This window comes from Megascapheus bottae, chromosome 4 (genome assembly GCF_031878675.1).
Source record: "Megascapheus bottae isolate mThoBot1 chromosome 4, mThoBot2.hap1, whole genome shotgun sequence".
Classification (NCBI taxonomy): Eukaryota; Metazoa; Chordata; class Mammalia; order Rodentia; family Geomyidae; genus Megascapheus; species Megascapheus bottae.
This window is the reverse complement of record NC_143512.1, coordinates 33,045,685-33,064,691: the sequence shown is the minus strand read 5'-3', so window position 1 is coordinate 33,064,691 and position 19,007 is coordinate 33,045,685. Positions and strand designations below refer to the sequence as shown.

Genomic DNA, 19,007 nt, shown 5'->3' with positions numbered 1-19,007 from the left:
AAAACTAATAACAACAGATGCTGGAGGGGATGTGCCCAGGAGGGATCACTACTACACTGTTGATGGGAGTGCAAACTCATTCAACCATTATGGAAAGCAGTATGGCAGTTCCTCCAAAGACTAAACATAGAGCTCCCCTATGACCCAGCAATTCTACTCCTTGGCATTTACCCAATCATCCAGAAACAAGGACATACTAAATCCACCAGCACAACAATGTTCATTGCAGCACTATTTACCATAGCAAAGATATGGAACCAACCTAGATGTCCCTCAGTTGATGAGTGGATCAACAAGATGTGGTATTTGTACACAATGGAATTCTATGCTGCTGTCAGAAAAAACGACATCGCCCCCTTTGTTAGGAAATGGAAAGACTTAGAAAAAAATCATATTAAGTGAAGTAAGCCAGACTCAAAGGAACTTAGCCTCAATGGTTTCCTTCATTTGTCATAATCAGTAGAAACCATGGGCTCACTTAGCAGAGATTTGCAATAGAGGGAAACCTTGATACAAAAGGCCATATAGTAGGATGCTAAATGAAAGGATCTCTAGGATATAGAAACAAGCCATATAATGAATGATTGTTGTTCTTAAGGTGCTATGTTATCTCTCATCTCTTTTGTTGTCCCTTGTTTATCTCATATTGTTACAGTATCTCACTTTGTTACCTGATATATCGGATATATTTGTATTTGAAATTGGATAGGGAACGGGGGAAAACAAGATGGGGGGTGGGGGGCAGGGAAATGGGGACTAAGACATGTGAAAAGGTATCAATGTATGGGAATTAATGCACCATCTATATGGCAAATATCATGTAACTGTTCTATTAATTGCAATAAAAATATATGGAAAAAGAGAAATATTCATCTAATACATTTATTACTTACAAAATAACAATTTTGGTGTTTTCTGGGGATTGATTCCAGGGATTTATGTAGGTTAGGTAAATGTTGTACCACTGAGCTAAATCTCCACCTCATAAAATAACAGAACAAAATATACCAAAGATTTCAGTTTCCACATGGTATGTGTGCATGAAAATCAAAGTAAAGAGTTACATTTCTTGCTTAAATTTACATGTTCAGGAAGGAATAGCAGGAGGGGAAATGACATGCATATAAGTATCATCTCCCAATATATGCTAATGACCATACATTATATAAGTTGTATAAAAAGATAAAAAATGAGATTTGCTAGCTCCATTTAGCTATGTATGAAATTACATTTCAGTGGTTTAAAACCTGTTCAAGATCTCAGTGTTTATGAAGATGATAGAAACCAAGGTTGCCTAGCTCCTCAATTTGTTTGGCCCATAGCAGTGAATGACAAAGATAAAACAAAACTTTTGCTTGATACACTGTCTCTGAATCATAAAAAAATTTCTGCTTTCATATTTTATAGCATGTATTATATCTACACTTTTAACTTATTTGTTAAAACGAAATATATTTTGTTATAAACTAATTTGTGGTTTTTACTTTTTCTTCAACATTTTGAAATCTTCTATATATGAATTTGCTGCCTGTGGATTCTATAATTTGGTCAACATACTATAGGTGGCAAGTAATTTTCAGTCAGAGAAAGGTACATATGCATATCCATAAAACCTGACAGTAAGTGAATATTTAAAAATAATTTATTTAATATTACAATTAGATGTTTAAGTATGATGAAAATGGCTTAAGATATGTAAGTATTGTAGAAGGTTTTATATAAGTATAGTGCAGGTTTTAGGTTTTCTAGCACATATAGCAATTGATATGATACATGTTTATATGTACATATATGTTTATATGAACACGTTTCTAAGAATTGAAATGGTTTAGCACCATACCCCTTCATTTTTCTAGTATGATCTTTCTCCAGAATTGCCCACTGTTATGTTATTGTATGGCTTGTGTTCACAGCATCTTTCTTTGAATATTTTATTACATTCGGTTTCACATGAAATACTTAGAATTTCTGATTTTTTTCCTTCTCCCTAACTACTGTACTATGAGTCTGTGTAGAAACATCCAATTCATACCAATCTAATAATTTTCATGCCCTTGTTCCCTTTTTTTGTGATTCTTGGAAGGTTGGTCCCATATCCTCTTTATCAACTCATATCCTTGGATTTGAATATGAAAAACGATTATCTGGAACAGCTACATTTTCTGACCAAAAAAATCTGGTGGGGTGAGGTAGCGCACGCCTGTAGTCCTAGCTACTCAGGAGTCTGAAATCTGAGGATCTTGGTTCAAACCCGCCTGGGCACTAAAATCTGTGAGGCTCTTTATCTCCAATTAATCACTAGAAAATGGGAGGTGTGGCTGTGGCTCAGGGGTAAGGTGGTAGCCTTAGCTGAAGAGCTCACAGACAGTGCCCAGGCCTAGAATTCAACTTCCATGATCCACCAAAAAACCAAAAAACTCTGGCATCCAACAGAGTACTATTTTATGATATTCTTTAATTAGGAAACTTAATTAAGAAAAGTCACTGATTTTACAAATGATACAGAAGGTATAAGTAATTTGCCCATGCAAACAGTGACATAGTCTAAGAACTTAACCTGTCTCCAGAACCCAGGCTCTGCACCCTCTACTGTACTGCCTCCACCAAGTACCTCATCCTCTTGTCACCTTGACTGTTTTTTTCCTGTTGATTCCCACTAAAGTTTTGTGAGGTCACAGAGCATGTCTCTCTCATATTGATTCTGAATGCAAGTACATCACAGGAATCAAACCATGAGTGCTCAAATAAAAAATATCTACGTGTAATAAAAATATCTGAATTAAATAATATTTTGCAAAATATAGCTAATTACATTGGTTGTCATCCACCAAATAGCTATATTAATGTCTTCCTATTGAACACTTCTTAACAGTCTTTATAAGCATTTGATAGAAAGAATAAACAGAATTTATCTTGTTTAACTTGTTCATCTTGTTTTGACTTCTCTTATAGATAAATAACATTGTAGACATTTCAAATCCCTAAAGATTAGGAGATAGTCAAATCAATTTCACCTACATAATATATAAAGGATGGATGCAAATTGTATAGCAAGAAATTAATAATTAATTGACATCTGTTTACTGTAACAAAAAATTGTTGTCAGCTTTTTCTGAAGTTTAACAATGCTTGTGCCAAGACTAGTAAAATGCTATTAGAATAATATTATCTAATATTTATAAATGTTGGACCACATACTATATATAGGTTTCACAATTCTTCCTATATGATAGTCTAGCTTCATTACTATTGCTCATAGCAGTAGGATATCCGGCAGCAGTTAATTTTGAGTTAAAAAGCAAGTATTTTCCAGATTACCAAGTTTTCACTGAAGGGTCAGAAATGCATAATCTAACATCCAAGATGATTATTTCTAAAATCCAATTCATCCTGCATAGCTTAAAGTGTCCTGGACAATGAAAATTTTGTTCAAAAAGTGGGCATTTAAAAGGCTGTGTCCCTGGAATAGGGTTCTAAGTGGCTCACTATCTAGGAGGAAAATGGTTATGCAGGATTCTATGTCCTATTTTTCCATGCCTGCAGTAAAGATACAATATGGGAATTCAGCTTGGTAATTACTAATACACCACACAGACACAATTACACCCTGTGTGCTGCATAAAGGAATCACTTGTGGTCTGCCTCCATTACAAAGAGCAGTGGGGGGTCAACGTGTAAGAGGACAAACTGCTTTACAAGATGGAAGGAGACTAGAAAGAGTCCATGTACACGGATACAAGGACCTTAATTCTTCAAGCAATGATTTAAACCTCATTCCATCAATTATTCTCCTTTGTCTCAAGAGCCTTATCCCCAGCAGCATTACAGGAACTGAGCAGCACAATGCTTTCACCCATACAACCCTGTGAACTGGGCTGACATTTCCACACCCTGTTGCTATGTTTGACCTGGTTATTCAGATTACTTAAGCAAAACAAAATGAGGCAAAATAAAGCATTACCATTGCAAAACCATCCGTTGCATGTTTTTTTTTAAACAGCTTTCTCAAAATTCCTTTTCTTGAAACTGAGAGCCATCTCGAAACATAATTTTTCAAAGTCATCTCCCCTCCCGTGTAAAAACTAAAAATCTGGGTGACAATTGTAATTGCAGGAACGAGATTAAATATTGGCACATCAAGGGATTTATCTCAGTAAGAGTATTTTATGTCCAAGGGAGCCAAGCTAAAATGAGTCAGCTGCTCTCCTGAGCTACCATGAGTCACGGAAATAATTTTCTTTCTGTGAAACTCTTGAAAGTTTTGAGTTTAATTGCAAACAAGAAAGCCCTTAAAAATGATACCAGAATTCCCTGTTAATTATTCTACAATGTACATTGTTTTGCAACACTTTAAGATGCTCTTTTTAAGAAGCATGTGATAATTATGAATTTTTGAGTCCTTAAAAAAGTTCATTATTTATGGCAGTTTGTCAGGTTCTGTGAAACAAAGCCTTGTCTTTCAGAAAATGTTTACAACCCATGAGAGAGAGAGAGAGAGAGAGAGAGAGAGAGAGAGAGAGAGAGAGAGAGAGAGAGAGAGAGAGAGAGAGAGAGAGAGAGAGAGAGAGTTTCCTCAGGCTAAAATATTTATTGGCACCTAGAAGTCTGAAGAGAGAGTCAGGCCTGTGGTTTTTGGAGGGCACTTTATCATCCCAGGCATTCTCAAAGGTTTCTCTCAATGAATAGAACTGGATTACTCAGCCTTCTATCCACGCCTATTGCTCTCCATTTTCCTTGGCACGACTGAGAGCCAGGCTATTTTTAGTTAAGCAGTTTTCTATTTTTAGACAACTGCCAGTTAGAAGACATTTGTTAGGGAATTTTTTTTAAACACACACACACACACATACACACACACACACACACAAAAGGGAGGAGGGAAAGGAACTTCGCTCCACACATTGTAAAGCAGTCTTCAACCTGAAACTCCAGGCATTTCAGCTGCTTTCAATCTTGGAAAAATAAAGAAAAATTCAGAGTTCAGGGTTTTAAAAATAAACCTACCCTCTGGCAAACGGACCAAAATACAACAAGCTGTTACTATGTGAAACAGTGACTACAAAAACAAAGAACATTCTCCAATGATTAAACTGCAAGAAAAGTTGAAGAACCATTAGGTTACAAGAATGTCAGGGTAGGCATGTAACAATTTTCCGGCTTCTCATCCAGATGCATCATGTTTTAGAATTCAGAGAGTTGGGGAAAGAACTTATCTGTAAAGTTCAGCATAGATGTGGGATGCAACTGTACAATTAGAGATAACTATATTCACTGCATTTCACTAACATTAAATTCTATGGAATTTCTCTAGAAATTATAACTATCTTTTAATAGAAAAACTATGCATTTAAAAGAACAATGACAAATGTGGAACCAAAGTAAAGGCTGCTACTTATACATACTACACATAATTGCGCATATATATGTACGTACAATCCCTTAACATCTATATATCTATCATTGCACTTACGTGTGTGCATTTAGTGTTTAAATATATATGTGTGTGAATTTGAAATCTATATAGTAACTGTCACTTTTACTTTAAATGGAAGTAAATGGCTTGCAGATTGGTCTAGCACATTGACTTATTTTATTCACCACAAGGTGAATTTTACATGCTTACAACATGTAAAATTGAAGATATATTATCTGGTGATTATAGCTTTGATTACTTTCTTTGGCCTCCCATTAGCTCTCTGTACTTTTGCTATGCCTTACTATGGTTAGATTACTGGGCATCTCAGACACAACTGCATTACCAGTAACCAGCACGACGCTTGGCATCTGGTCTTCATGTTTAATATGTGCCAACTGGAAGAATAAGAACTATGGATGATTTACCCACACTATACTAATGGCCGTGGAAGACATTATACTCATCTTAATCACTGGAATCCCAGAACCCTTAGAATAATCCATATATGGGCAGAGGAGTTTGGCCTAGTGGTAGAGTGCTTGCCTAGTATGCACGAAAATGCAGGTTCGATTCCTTGATACCACATACATTAAAAAAAAGCCAGAAATGGTGCTGAGGCTCAAGCAGTAGAGATCTGGCCTTGAGAAAGTCCAAGGACAGTGCTCAGGCCCAGTGCTCAAGCCCAGGACTGGCAAAAAAAAGAAGAAAATTAAAAAAAGAATAATGCATATATACTTCAAATATTTGTGAAAAGACGGAAAGAGCAATCCATCTAGTTGTTAGATTTTAATTTATAAAATAATAGCTATGAAATGCAGTTTATAAAATGATACACAAATTGAGAATTTTCACTATTTTCCTTCAGTTATTAGAATTATATTTATTCCCTGATCTTTCTCCTTAACCTTGCAAGTAAAATTAGCTTTTATAACCTAGTAGCTTACACCGGGGCTCTGACATCTCTTATATTGTATAACCCCCATGATAGTCGTATGTGTGAACTGGAGGTACACAATTCATACACTAGTGAGGAACCTGAAGCACAGCAAGTTTAATTTGTCCCGTGTTTGAGAACAAATGGGCAGTATTGCTTTTACTAAAGTTTTATTTTTTTTCATGGAAAAAGTCCTATTATTTATAGAATTAAAAATAAAATAAATGTATGTTCTAATTTTAAATCTTTATATCCCCCCATTTGTGGGTCTTTTGTAGTGTTATCTCCCAAAAATAAAATGTAAAAGATGAACTCTCATAATATTGTTTCAACAATACTCTTTACAGGTATCACTATGAAACTTCCTAGTTTTTATATTTTTGTAACATGATTTAATTCTGAACAACTATGGTTAAAGAAAAGCAATTAATGCAATTATAAACTCTGGATGAGATAAAATTCCACACATACCTAACTCAGAAAAAAAATCAGAGACACTGTGCACCACGATTTTCCTTCTGCCCACACTTGCTAGAAAAGTTCAGAGTAGAGCTGGTTTGCTGCATGTTTCCATTTTTTCCCTCTTGCACAGGACAATTCCAGACTCAGTGTCCCCCCCATCCTCTCATCTTGTGCTTCAAAATCACACTTATTTTAACGAATGTTCTTTTTCTTTGTGTGAGCTATTCAAGTCTCCATAGTGGGACCACTGCCTGGACACACAGGTAAATGCACAGTAGGCATTTAATAAATGCCTACTGAAAAAATAAGAGATGAAACAGCCTAGCATAACATTTTATTTCTTTGGAAAGTGGATTTTGTTATACAAGGAGAAGTAATAGGACAGAAAAGACTTGGTTGATAAGCATCATAATATAGATGCTAAGTACATAATATTTTTATTTTATAAATAAATACATCACAGTTCGGGGCATAGGTCACTGATAGAATGTTTGCTCAGTAGTAGAACTCTTAAGCAAGATCCCGAGTGATCCCCAGATTCTCAGACATGCAAAATGGTGCTTATTAATCTTGAAAGACCTTGGATTGCTTCAACTAAAAGTACAGAGAATGATTTTATGTTTTGATTAGTAGTTCATTAACAGTAGACCTAACATATTGGTTTTCTTAAGGTCATAGTTGTGTCATTAATGGATCATCTGAAAGATGTTCTGCCTATGTATCTACTTACATATAATAATGCTCTTAGTGTGCCAAATAACCAAACACTCATTTTATAATTTACCATTTATAGTGTTTCTTATCCCAGAACTGTAGTTCTAAATAATTTCTGAGTTTATTTACTAAAACACAAAGATAAGTGATTTAATTGATATGAAGTGGCTTTCAGAATCTAATTAACCTCACAGTTAGTCATTAACTCTATGACCTTTAGAAATAATTGACAGAGATTTTTTTCCCATTTATTCAAAAGTTCTATCAGGTGGCTAAATTTCAGAGTAGCTCAGAATACATTCAACTTCACAGAAGCATGATTGGAAAAAAAAATGCCCAGTAGCCATGGCTAAAATGGCCTTCTTTTTTCTTGTGATTCTGGAATTGAACCCAGGACCCTGAACTCAGTTAAGCACTTAAGAGCTATGCCTCCGCCCCTTTTGTTTTTGAGATGAAGTCTTTCTAACTTTTCACAGGTTGGCCTAATACATATGACCTTCCTATTTTCACATCTGGAGTATGTCACAAAGCCTGGATGCTATTGCTAAAATAGAATGTATTTCTGATCATTTAATCTAGTCTTAGGAAGCAAAAATTTGGTGCAAATCCAAAACACCTATTCTGCTACATACATATACAGCATTAATCTATCTACAATCTGTTTAATGATCAATTGAGCTTTACAAAGTCTTCTCTACAATGTGATATGGATTTTTTTTTAACCATGAGGGGCAAGGAAGACCACAGCAATGATAGAGCTACCAATATGTGTCTGTACCCAGAGCAACTTTTCCCAACCAGCTGCTCACACTTGCCCACTGACTTTGAAATTGGACTCAGTCATCATTGATACATATTCCAGGCAGCCACTATCAAGTGATGGTTAAGCACAAAGATGTCAGGCATGTAACTGGTATTGGCTGCTTGCTGAGTAATGATGGGCCTTCCCATGGAACTTCTGGAGAACTTCACCCGCTTTTGGGAATTAGTCTCACTGACTGTCAGTTTTAAGAATCTGTGTAATTGCTATGATTCTAAGAATCTATTTTATGAAATAATCCCAACCTTCCATTAAAGTATCAAGAAGAAATGAGTTACAGATGTACTTCTGAATCCCATGCTAACTGAACTATATAGTGACAAGGGGAAAACAATTCTTTGCTGCTTAAAATTTGGTGTACAGATCAGCATCAGCTAGATGCTTGCCAGGGATACACAATGCTGAGTTTGATCCCAGACCCCTGGAATTAGTCTTTTAGGAAAATATCCCTAGTGATTTTGACTGGGCCAGAGGCATTTTGACCGACTGATTACTTTTTCCAAATCCTGGCTAACATACCCATAGGCTGCTTCTTTCTTCCTTTGGAATCAAAGTTGTACTGCTTGAAAGTCCTTTCCTTTCCACTAACACTATCAGCAATTTCTCCTGGGAACTCTCTCTTTTTCTCTCTCTGTTTCCTTTTCCTTCCTTCCTTCCTCCCTCCCTCCCTTCTTTCCTTCATTCCTGCTTTCCTTTCTCTCCCTTTCTTATTTTATTTTCCCCAACTTTTCTACTTTTTTTATATGCCAGTACTGGGGCTTGAACTCAGGACCTCTTGCTTGGCTTTTCTGAGTAACTTTGATGCTTTTTCCATTTGAACCACACTCTCACAGTGTTTTGCTGATTATTTGCAGATAAGAGTCACTTAAATTTGTCTGCATGGGCTGGCTTTGAACCAGGGATCTCAGATGGCAACCTATTGGGTAGATAGGATTACAGGTGTGAGATACGAGTACCCGGCTCTACTGGGTTTCTGTGCCTTGTAACTTTCTTCTTCTTCTTCTTCTTCTTCTTCTTCTTCTTCTTCTTCTTCTTCTTCTTCTTCTTCTTCTTCTTCTTCTTCTTCTTCTTCCTTTTCTTCTTCTTCCTTTTCTTCTTCTTCCTCATATAGCAACAATATCTAATTCACCTAAAACCTTTTCACTTTTGTATTTAATACATTTGATTTCACAGAAAAAAACTTGCAAATTTAACATTTTGTTTATATTAAAATTATCAACAAGTTGATATATATTGAATGTCTATAGTCTGCTATGGTTATCTTGTTTCAGAAAAAGAGTATTTGAAATTAAATAAATGAACCAAAACAGCTTGGTAGCAGTGGCTCATTCCTGTAATCCTAGCTACTTAGGAGGCTGAATTCTGAGGACTGAGATGGGAAGCCAGCTTGGGCAGGCAAGTCTGTGAGAATCTTATCTCTACTAAATTACCAAAAAAGGCATAAGTGGAGCTGTGGCTAAAGTGGTCGAGCATTAATTAGCCTTGAGGAAAAGAAGCTGAGAAATTCAAGCCCCAGGGCCAGATCAGAAGACAAAAAAGAAAAATCAAAACACAAGCAACAGACTGAAGTAATTGAAATAAGCATTTTTGATGAGAAAGGCCATCATGTTTTATTCAAACTTTAGGCAGGACTCAGATTATTTTGAAAACTTCACTTCTGAGTAATTTACTATATATTTAGAAAAAAATACAAGGAATTAAAGATGTTCTATTATTTGACATTTCATGAAATAGACCTAGGTTAACTTAGGTGCTGTTGTATCAATGCTATTAGTACCAACAAAGTTCAAAGTTTCATGAAATCTATTGATATTATTTAAAATGGACAATTCTGATCCAGTCTAATTCTTATTTTTATCATCCTCCTTTAAAATATTAGGGGAAAACAGTAGGGATTTGGTTTGCTGTAGTTCAAAAAGACTTATATAAAATAATAATGATGACAAATTAATAATGATTAACCTGGGTAAGAAAATTAAATTATCCTCAGATTGCTGATATTTTGAAGACTAGTGTTTTTTTCTGAGCAAATTCTCTTGATGGTGTTTAAGTAGTAATATTTCTGATCCACTGAAGCTATGTAGTTGTAGAGACAGGAGGAAATTTGCTTTTATTACTTTGTGCATAAAACTTAAGTCATCTCACATACACATTACTGTTTGTTCAACAATGATTGTTTCCTTAATAAATGAAATGTGAAATAGCTTTTTATGTTTATGAAACATATGCAAATTAAATAGAAACTCAAATTTGATGCATAAAACCATTAGTATTTAAAAATTAAATATGAATACATTAAAAATTTAATCTCATTTGTTCTTTCAGACTGAGGTATGACTCTAAACATGGTTTATAAGTATTGGTGGAAGTATGTTAAAGATACATGAACAAAAAAGAAAAATGTGCAGAAACTTTCCTTTCTTCACTGTTGTCTTTCCAACAAGGTTTAAATAATTTTTGCATTTTTGAACCATGTTCTTTTTCAAACTATTGAAAATCAGTGGTATCATTCACTTAACAGAGGCCAGAACAGTATTAATGAGGAATTAGCAGTAAGAATATTTAAAATGTATTTTACTCTTTTTTCTTTTTTACCCAAATGTGAAGCTTGAACTCAGAGCCTGGGCAATCCCAGATCCTCTCTGGTCTCAAGGATAGTACTCTACTACTTGAGCCACAGCACCACTTCTGGCTTTTTCTGTTTATGTGATGCCGAGGAAGTAAATCTAGGGCTTCATACATGCTAGTCAAACTCTCTACCACTAAGCCACATTCCTAGCCTGTTAAATTATATTTTCTACTAAGCCTGAAGAAAATAATTTCTCTAAATTCTTTCATAAAGGAGATTTTTCTTTTTTTCTAGAAAAATTAACGTATCAATTGTAAAGTTAATATTTTAAATTTTTTATTGTAACGTACACTGGCCAGATAGTAGATGCTTATGTCTCACACATTGATACCTCTTCTCATATTTTTTTCCCATTTCCCTCCTCCCACCCCTCTGGATCATCTTGTAATTCTCTCTTCCCTTTCCTATTTCAAATAATCAAACATATATACAATATACCACGTAACATAATATGAGATTAACCAAAGGGCAACATAAGAGAGGAGAAATAACATAGTACATTAAGAACAACAATCACACAAGATAAAGCTTTTGTTTCTATATCCTAGAGATCCTTTCATTTAGCCTTATCTTATATGAGCTTATGTATCTAGGTTTTGTGCTATTGTAATCCTCTGCTAGGAGAGTCCTAGCTGTGTAATAATTATTACAAATGAGGGAAACCACTGAGCCTATGTTCCTTTGAGTCTGGCTTACTTCACTTAATATGGTTTTGGGAGTGTAAACTAGTTCAACCACTCTGGAAAGCCTTATGGCAATTCCTTAAAAGACTAAACACAGCGCTCCCCTATGACCCAGCAATCGCACTCCTTGGCATTTACCCACTTGTCCAGAAACAAGGACTAAACCCACTAGCACAACCATGTTCATTGCAGCACTATTTACCATAGAAAAGATATGGAACCAACCCAGATGCCCCTCAGTAGATGATTGGATCAAGAAGATGGGGTATTTATACACAATCCAATTCTATCCTGCCATCAGAAGGAATGAGATCGGCCCATTTGTAAGGAAAGACTTCAAGTTAATATTTCTTCAAGTAAATTTAAAATAGTAATGTGAAAGATGTATCTTCTTTCTGCTTACACAACAGAAACCTAGCACACATGACCAAGTGCTCCTTTTCAGTCCAGACCACCTACCAGGTGTTGTTTCACCAGATAATGGCTTTACTGATTGACCCTGTAGTTTATTGGGTTAGGGACAAGACATATTTTAAAGTTTGACTTCAAATATTAAATTCCAAAGTGGTTTCTGCAGTCTAGAATCATAAGGCTGTAAATGTCTTCACTTCTGAAATGTACTCCTCATAGTGAAGATATTTTGAAAAGTTAATCTTGGTATCCATTTGAGAACATAATGAGTTGAAATGCCACCTGTTCACATTGCAGTACAGATTTAGAGACAACACACAGATATTTGGTGAAGAGTCTTACCTATCCGTTCAACACAATAACTGTTCAGCATGGGACTTCTGTCATTGCTGAGAGGAGCTAAATTGTACATGTTTACTGAATGCCATGCATAGCTAGTGACTATGACATCAAAGATAATAGATCCAGAATGAGGGTCTTGTGATAGTGATTTGCCCAGCAAATCCTGTCAGGTTTCAATGGACTACCTTATTGGTACTATGAGACTTTTTTTCTTACTCTAAATGAGTAATATGCTATGAGACAATTAGTGGGTTATGTGTTAGTCTCCCTGCCTCTTTATTAAACATAGTCTGAAGATGTTCTCTTCTCTCAACCTCTCTATAAGCATTGGAGCTATGATGGCAAGCAATATGTATAGTCTCTGGCATTCAGGAGTTTAAAAGCAAGTGTGCAAGAGGTCACAATATCAACAGCACTCTGATGGGAAAACCAGAACCTGTTATGACTCAAATAAGGGGAAAATTCTTAAGACTAGTTATGAGGACTTCAAGAATGACTTCCTCAGTGTATAAACAGGGCCTTGACTTTAATGAAGGATAAGTAAATGCTAAACAAAGACCTTGTAAACTAGTTGAAGATAAGGCAGACAGGGTTTATTTAAGGAGACCATAGGATAGAAATTTCAAGTACAGTATGAAAGTGGTAAGAAGAGGTTGATCTAGGAAATTGGAAAAGCAAGAAGAAACTCAGGGGCTAGATCATGTGTGGTCTTGGGAAATCATGTGGTCTTGTGAGCTGCTAGAAGGACAGAGAGACCTTGAGATGCCTTGGTTATAGTTCTACTTCAGGTCCAGGCATGTAGTACCCAGAAGGAATTCCAGAAATCTTTCTTCAGTGAATGATTGAAAGAATGAAAATCCCCAAATGGCCAAATAAGTAAGCAAGCCTTAAAGATGTGATATAAAATATGCCTCTATAGAGCACATACAAATGCATTTAATTCTATATAGTTTCATAGTTATATAACTGGAAATTATTGGCTTAGCTATAATGGAAGCACAAGAGAAATGGGTGCATTACAGCACTTCCCATGTATTCTCAAATTTTATAATATTGAATTTGTGTAACGGTTTGATTTGTTGCATTGCTTTTGAACAAAAATGACAACAATCATCACCAAACTACACCGAAGGTCAGTTATCTTGTCAATAACCTCTACTGCATTGAAAACCAATAAAGGTTATATAAGCTATTTGAAAGCCATTTTAGTTACAATGTACACCTTAACTATTTCTGTACAAGGAAGTCTTAAGGGTAGCAAATGCTTACAGATGCCTTTAAATCTGAACAGAAGGTGACATGAAATAAACTTCTATGTAATTATCATTTCTGTCTCCCTCCTTCTCTATTACTTATCTCTCTATTTCTCAGTCCTCTCTTACACACTCACATACACACATGCTCACGTATACACCCTTGCATGTAAAAGCCAATAATCTATTAAAGAATGTTGTGAATCACATGCTTCTTTTGCCTGTGTTCCATTTATCTTCAATTTTCCATAGAGAAGGAGCAGTGAAAGACCAGTATTTTGCTCCCCTTCTACAAGTAATCACAGCTATCCTGGGTCAGATAGGTTGAGCAGCTCACGGACACACTGACTGAGGGGGTGTGTGGTTCCTTGCTAGACAGGAGCTAAAAGATACTCTCAGTTTGCTTTCATACTTAAAAATATGTCCTGGGTATAAGAGTAACTTGCCTAAGACCTTTGTCATTCTAAGGATTACATAGACTATCCGGGGGCAGAGCACAGACCCATGTGAAAGTTATGTTGATTTTTTTTACCCCCCAGTGTCAATTCAACAGCTCACCCACAGGGTAAGCTGCTGCTTGCTAAATCACCGATGAGTGAAGTATCAGGTCTGGGTTCTTTTGGCCATCCTGATGTGCTCAACTATTCTAATTTCCAGAAATGGAGCCCATCAGAAACTACTGGTTTCTTCGCCTAAGTGGCTCAGTGAACAAGGAGTGAAACTAGTGAGTTGGAAGTGATGTTGCTGGCAGGCCCTTCATTGCAGTCGACCCCATAGTGACTTCCAACAATCTCATAATGCATTTTGGGTAAATAACCAGTGTATGTATTAGAGTTAAATAAAAAAGTTAGTACTTTAAATACAGTAACTGTTTTTGGTTTTTTTCAACCAATGGATTAAAAATTTAACACATTTACTAAATCTGGCATATTTATATATTGTGTCTAAACAGATATTCAAGCTGCATTATAATATAATAACAGAAAACCTATCTCCGTCTGTCTATTATGCCTTTTTGAGTCTTTGTGCCATTGTAACAGTAATGCTAATTATCAAGCAAAGACATGATAATTATGCAGAGCTTTTTTTTTTTTTTGCTAAGAGGAGGGATCTTTTTCACCACCCACGCACTGCACAATTTCCTGTGACCCTATGACACTGCTCTGCTATGGCCCAGAAATTAGTATTTCAGTCCTTATGCTGGAAATCATATAGGTTCTATCCTCCACTTGTTTTACTTCCTTGTAAGTAAACTGGTTTTTGAAGGTTAAGGGAGAGAGATAATGGTCCAAATGGGAAATATAATACTAATGACCCTTTCTGACACATATTACCCTGCTCATTAAACTTACTCAGTTAAATGTAGTCTATTAAATCAAAATAAATAGGATTTAACAATGTGCCCAGGAGCAGTCAGCTATGTTTACTCTCAATCGTATGTTAGATCCACTCTGAAAATGTATAGCTCTGGTCACCAATCATCATAGTTTCTTTGCTTTGATTACAACTTATGCCTTCATCAAAAGTTTAGGAATAGCCCTCTTCCCACCAAGTATTTCAGGATCCTTAGCTCAGTGATTATTTCTTTCAAAAATAATCAATGTAAGTAAGGGTGACATAAAATTTAATCAAGCTTAAAGGTACCACTTTATATTTTCCTCCATCAGCTTTGTCATTACTAATATGTGGGAAGGCCAAATCCACAAAGCACATACTATTCAAGTAGGTGAGCAGGGCAGACTCACGGAGGGTTTGACTTATATGTTATATAAATCTATCTATCTATCTATCTATCTATCTATCTATCTATCTATCTATCGATCGATGTTATATAACATCTAACAAATCTCAGGAATTCCAGAATGTTGTTTTGAGAGATTCACAGATTGAATTTATGGTTGTTAAATAATAGAAAATGCACTTACTGCTTCATTCTAATGCTGCTTTTCAAAATTAAAATATTGAAAAGGGGCTTCAAATTAAGTGCTTTTATTTTATTAGTGCTAGGAAACAAACAGGAAGGATTTTCTACTGAGCTACAGTCTCCAGTTTTGGTCACTCTGAGATGAGAAAATTTTCAATGTCATATTTATCAATGTGTCACATAATATGATACTGCAGGCCAGATTCAAAGGGAAGGCCTCTAACTCTTTAGCCTATTCTCCCCAGCCTCTAATGATGTTTCACTTTCAGATATCCATCTGTCCAGAAAATTTGTGTCTCATACGGTATGTGAAGCTTTAAATTGTGTGATACATTCCTGAGTAAAACTTTTAGCAAATGAATTTTCTAGATTTTAAGCTCATGACAACAAAGGTTACAAGCAAATATATTCTGCTTGATTCAATAGGCTTCTTGTGCATTTTATAGTCCATTAATTGGAATAGCTCAAGCCTAATGACAAATTCAAACTAACATTCTTTAGTTATCCTGCACATTTTGTTGTAACAATTTTAGTACAGACTGTTAAGTATAATGTTAACATTGTTTGGAGAGCATGGTAACTCATATGAGTGCACACACAGACTCATCCACAGCAGCTTGCCAACCAAAAAACTCTGCAAAACTTCCTATTTTTACATATTCCTACCTTTATGTGTGCCTGTGAATGAACCCCCTCCACAAACCTAGAATGCAGGTAAATTCTATTTTTGAATCCTGTTCAATCTTAAATTTGAACATCAAGCAAATAATCAGTCAATAAGAAATTAAAATAATGTACAATATCTTAGGCATATACAAAATTATTTCACCAAAATTATTTGCTTGGTCTCATTAGGCAGATGAGTAAATAAAATTTAAAAATTCATTAGCTAAAAATAACCACTTTCAAATAAAACACAAAGCAGTAGGAATTTAACTTAGACAATTTTAACAGGTAAATATAAAAGGGAACTGGATATGGAAGGAATCCTTTTTTTGAACCGAATTAGTAGCAGATTCTCTTCATAATGTGGAAGCAATCTAAGCAACATCAGTACTCTGTCAAACAGACACTGAGTACCTTCTTTGGAAACATTTCTTTCTTTTTTTTTTTTTTGTAATTCTGGGAAAGAGGCAAAAACTAGGGCACCAAGAGTAGACAAATAGGTGAGAAAAACTGGCAGATGGAAATCATTCTCATTATATTTCTTCTTTTTTAGTTTAGTAGTCATTGTTCATGAAATATGCTGTAGGCAATAACATTCAAATGGATTCATGTTGAAAGTGTTCACAAAGTTCAAAATTGTGTGGCAGGTAACTTGGGCCAATCCATCTCAAATACTTTTGTGTGGTCCCATAATGCTTACCTATTTTTGTCACAATAAGGCAGCTAAAAAAATCTGACTTGGGTAAAACACTGAACTAACATGTAAGAACACATTTTCAATATATTTTGATTGAAATGAACAGTTTTAAATATTAATAAAATACCATGATTTTAGGAAAAAATGTAGGAAAATAATTGACTTCACTTTACTGGCCTGAATGCATTTGAAAGACTGAATTAGAACAGTAAGATAAAAAGTAAAAATAATTTTTTTAACTATATAGGGAAACTATTATTTCCTGAAAACTTAAGTACATGATAGTTTAAAATGTGGATGGGCTATCTTGTAACTACATTTCCTAAATCTGGTGTCCTGATGCACAGTAGTGGATCAATATTCACCAATGATGAGGCAAATTCATTTATAACCCCGGCACTAGATTTACACCAAGTGCCAGATCATACATTATCACTGTCACTTTTGCATGCATTTTAAGGGGTGGAGAGAAAAAAGTGGAGTGCTCTTCTAAGTGAAAAATACTGGATAAATCTATGGGATTATGAACATTTGGGGAAAGAGAAGATGTACATGTGTGTTATGGGGAGGTCCCACACAATCCCTGGCTCCACTCAAGCCTGGGGTTCACCAAACTTGTTCTCTTACCTCCACGATGTCTGAGTTTGTCCGGCTTTCGTGTGGCTCATTGTACTCCGTGTACTTGAGCAACACCTTGTCCATGTCTGTGCTGGCATACTGGAACAGCTTGTTGGTGCTGTTGAAGATGATGAGGGCAATCTCACAGTCGCACAGCACACTCAGCTCATAAGCCTTCTTCATCAACCCAAATTTCCTCTTTGTAAATGTCACCTGGAAAAAAAGAAAGCAGGCAAGGTATTTTTCCCCTTCTTTTGTTGTTAAGAAAAAAATTATGCATGTGTGAGTGTGCATGCAAGAGTATGTGTGCATGTGTGTGTATGAGGATCTTTACAGTATTTCTTTTCCTTCGTTAAACAATAGTGTGCACTTGTCAGAGCATTCAGTACTAACACAATTGGGAAGAAGGCAAATCAATCTAAAACCAGCTTCTGCATAATATTTGAAAACGTGTGATTCTTAGTTCATTGTAGAATGTGAAACTGTATATTCAAGATTAAATACAGGGCATTTTAAGGAAAGTGACTGGAGAGTTGCTCATGTTTCACTGAACAATCAAAGATTTAGAAAATTTAATTTCACTGTAGTTAACATCTTTTCAAGTACATTTAGAGCGTGGTGTTTGGCCACTTGAAGATTGACCATGATATTATGAACTGAAGATTTTAGATCTGAATTAAAAATCACCTTGAAATTGGTTAGTCTCATGTCACTTTGCCAAAAATATTTGAAATGTTTCAATGGCATAATGTATTCTTAGGCAATGTTCTGTTTTATTTTCTAGAAATCCATCAAGGCATTGGGAAGTATTTTAGCCATAATATGGTTAGCATTTGGATATCATTTTCCTGTGTATTTTCTCCCCTTTTCTGGCCAGAAACTATTGTTATCTCTGACTTTTTCTTCTTTTAATCTAATCTATAATATGGTCCCACACAATTCCTTCCCTCCAAATATTTCTCAGGTTCCCACTAGCCTATTTCCAGGCAGCTCAATCATTCATGTCTTTATCACTTCACAGCTGGACAGCCTAGCAGGTTCTTGTCCCAGCTGATCTCCCAGCCTGGATTCATTCCTCCTTATTTTTCTCAATCTAAAAAAACCTCACTCTTGCACTGTCTTTCTCCTCATGATCTGTCTCCAACAGCTGTCTCCAACAGCTCTTATCCCTTAGCATTGCATGCTTCTTACCTGCCAATCCTACCAAATGCAATTGCATATATTTCACTTGTCCTACTTCAGCCTTCTTGTGTTGAAACTTCAGCTGTCACTCCTGACTACCCACCAAAATGGTGTGAACATTCTTAATTATAAGCCTGTATATAGTCCACTGTTTCCCACTGGGTATTATGGAGAATATCATCCCTATAAAATATTCTTTTAGAGAAAAGTTAAATGGCTCAATTCATTTGGAAAATGAGGCACACTGGTATATCAA

General features: G+C 35.5%; 1 protein-coding gene across 13 annotated transcripts in view; it reads right to left on the bottom strand.

Moving 5' to 3' along the window:
* Positions 1–19,007, bottom strand: part of Mef2c (myocyte enhancer factor 2C) — a 158,949-nt gene that overhangs the window by 63,937 nt on the left and 76,005 nt on the right. For all 13 annotated transcript variants that reach the window (XM_090331652.1, XM_090331655.1, XM_090331663.1 and 10 more), the window contains one exon: positions 17,579–17,782. In XM_090331652.1, coding sequence (XP_090187778.1) covers positions 17,579–17,782 — 204 coding nt within the window. The remainder of the gene's footprint in view (positions 1–17,578; positions 17,783–19,007) is intronic.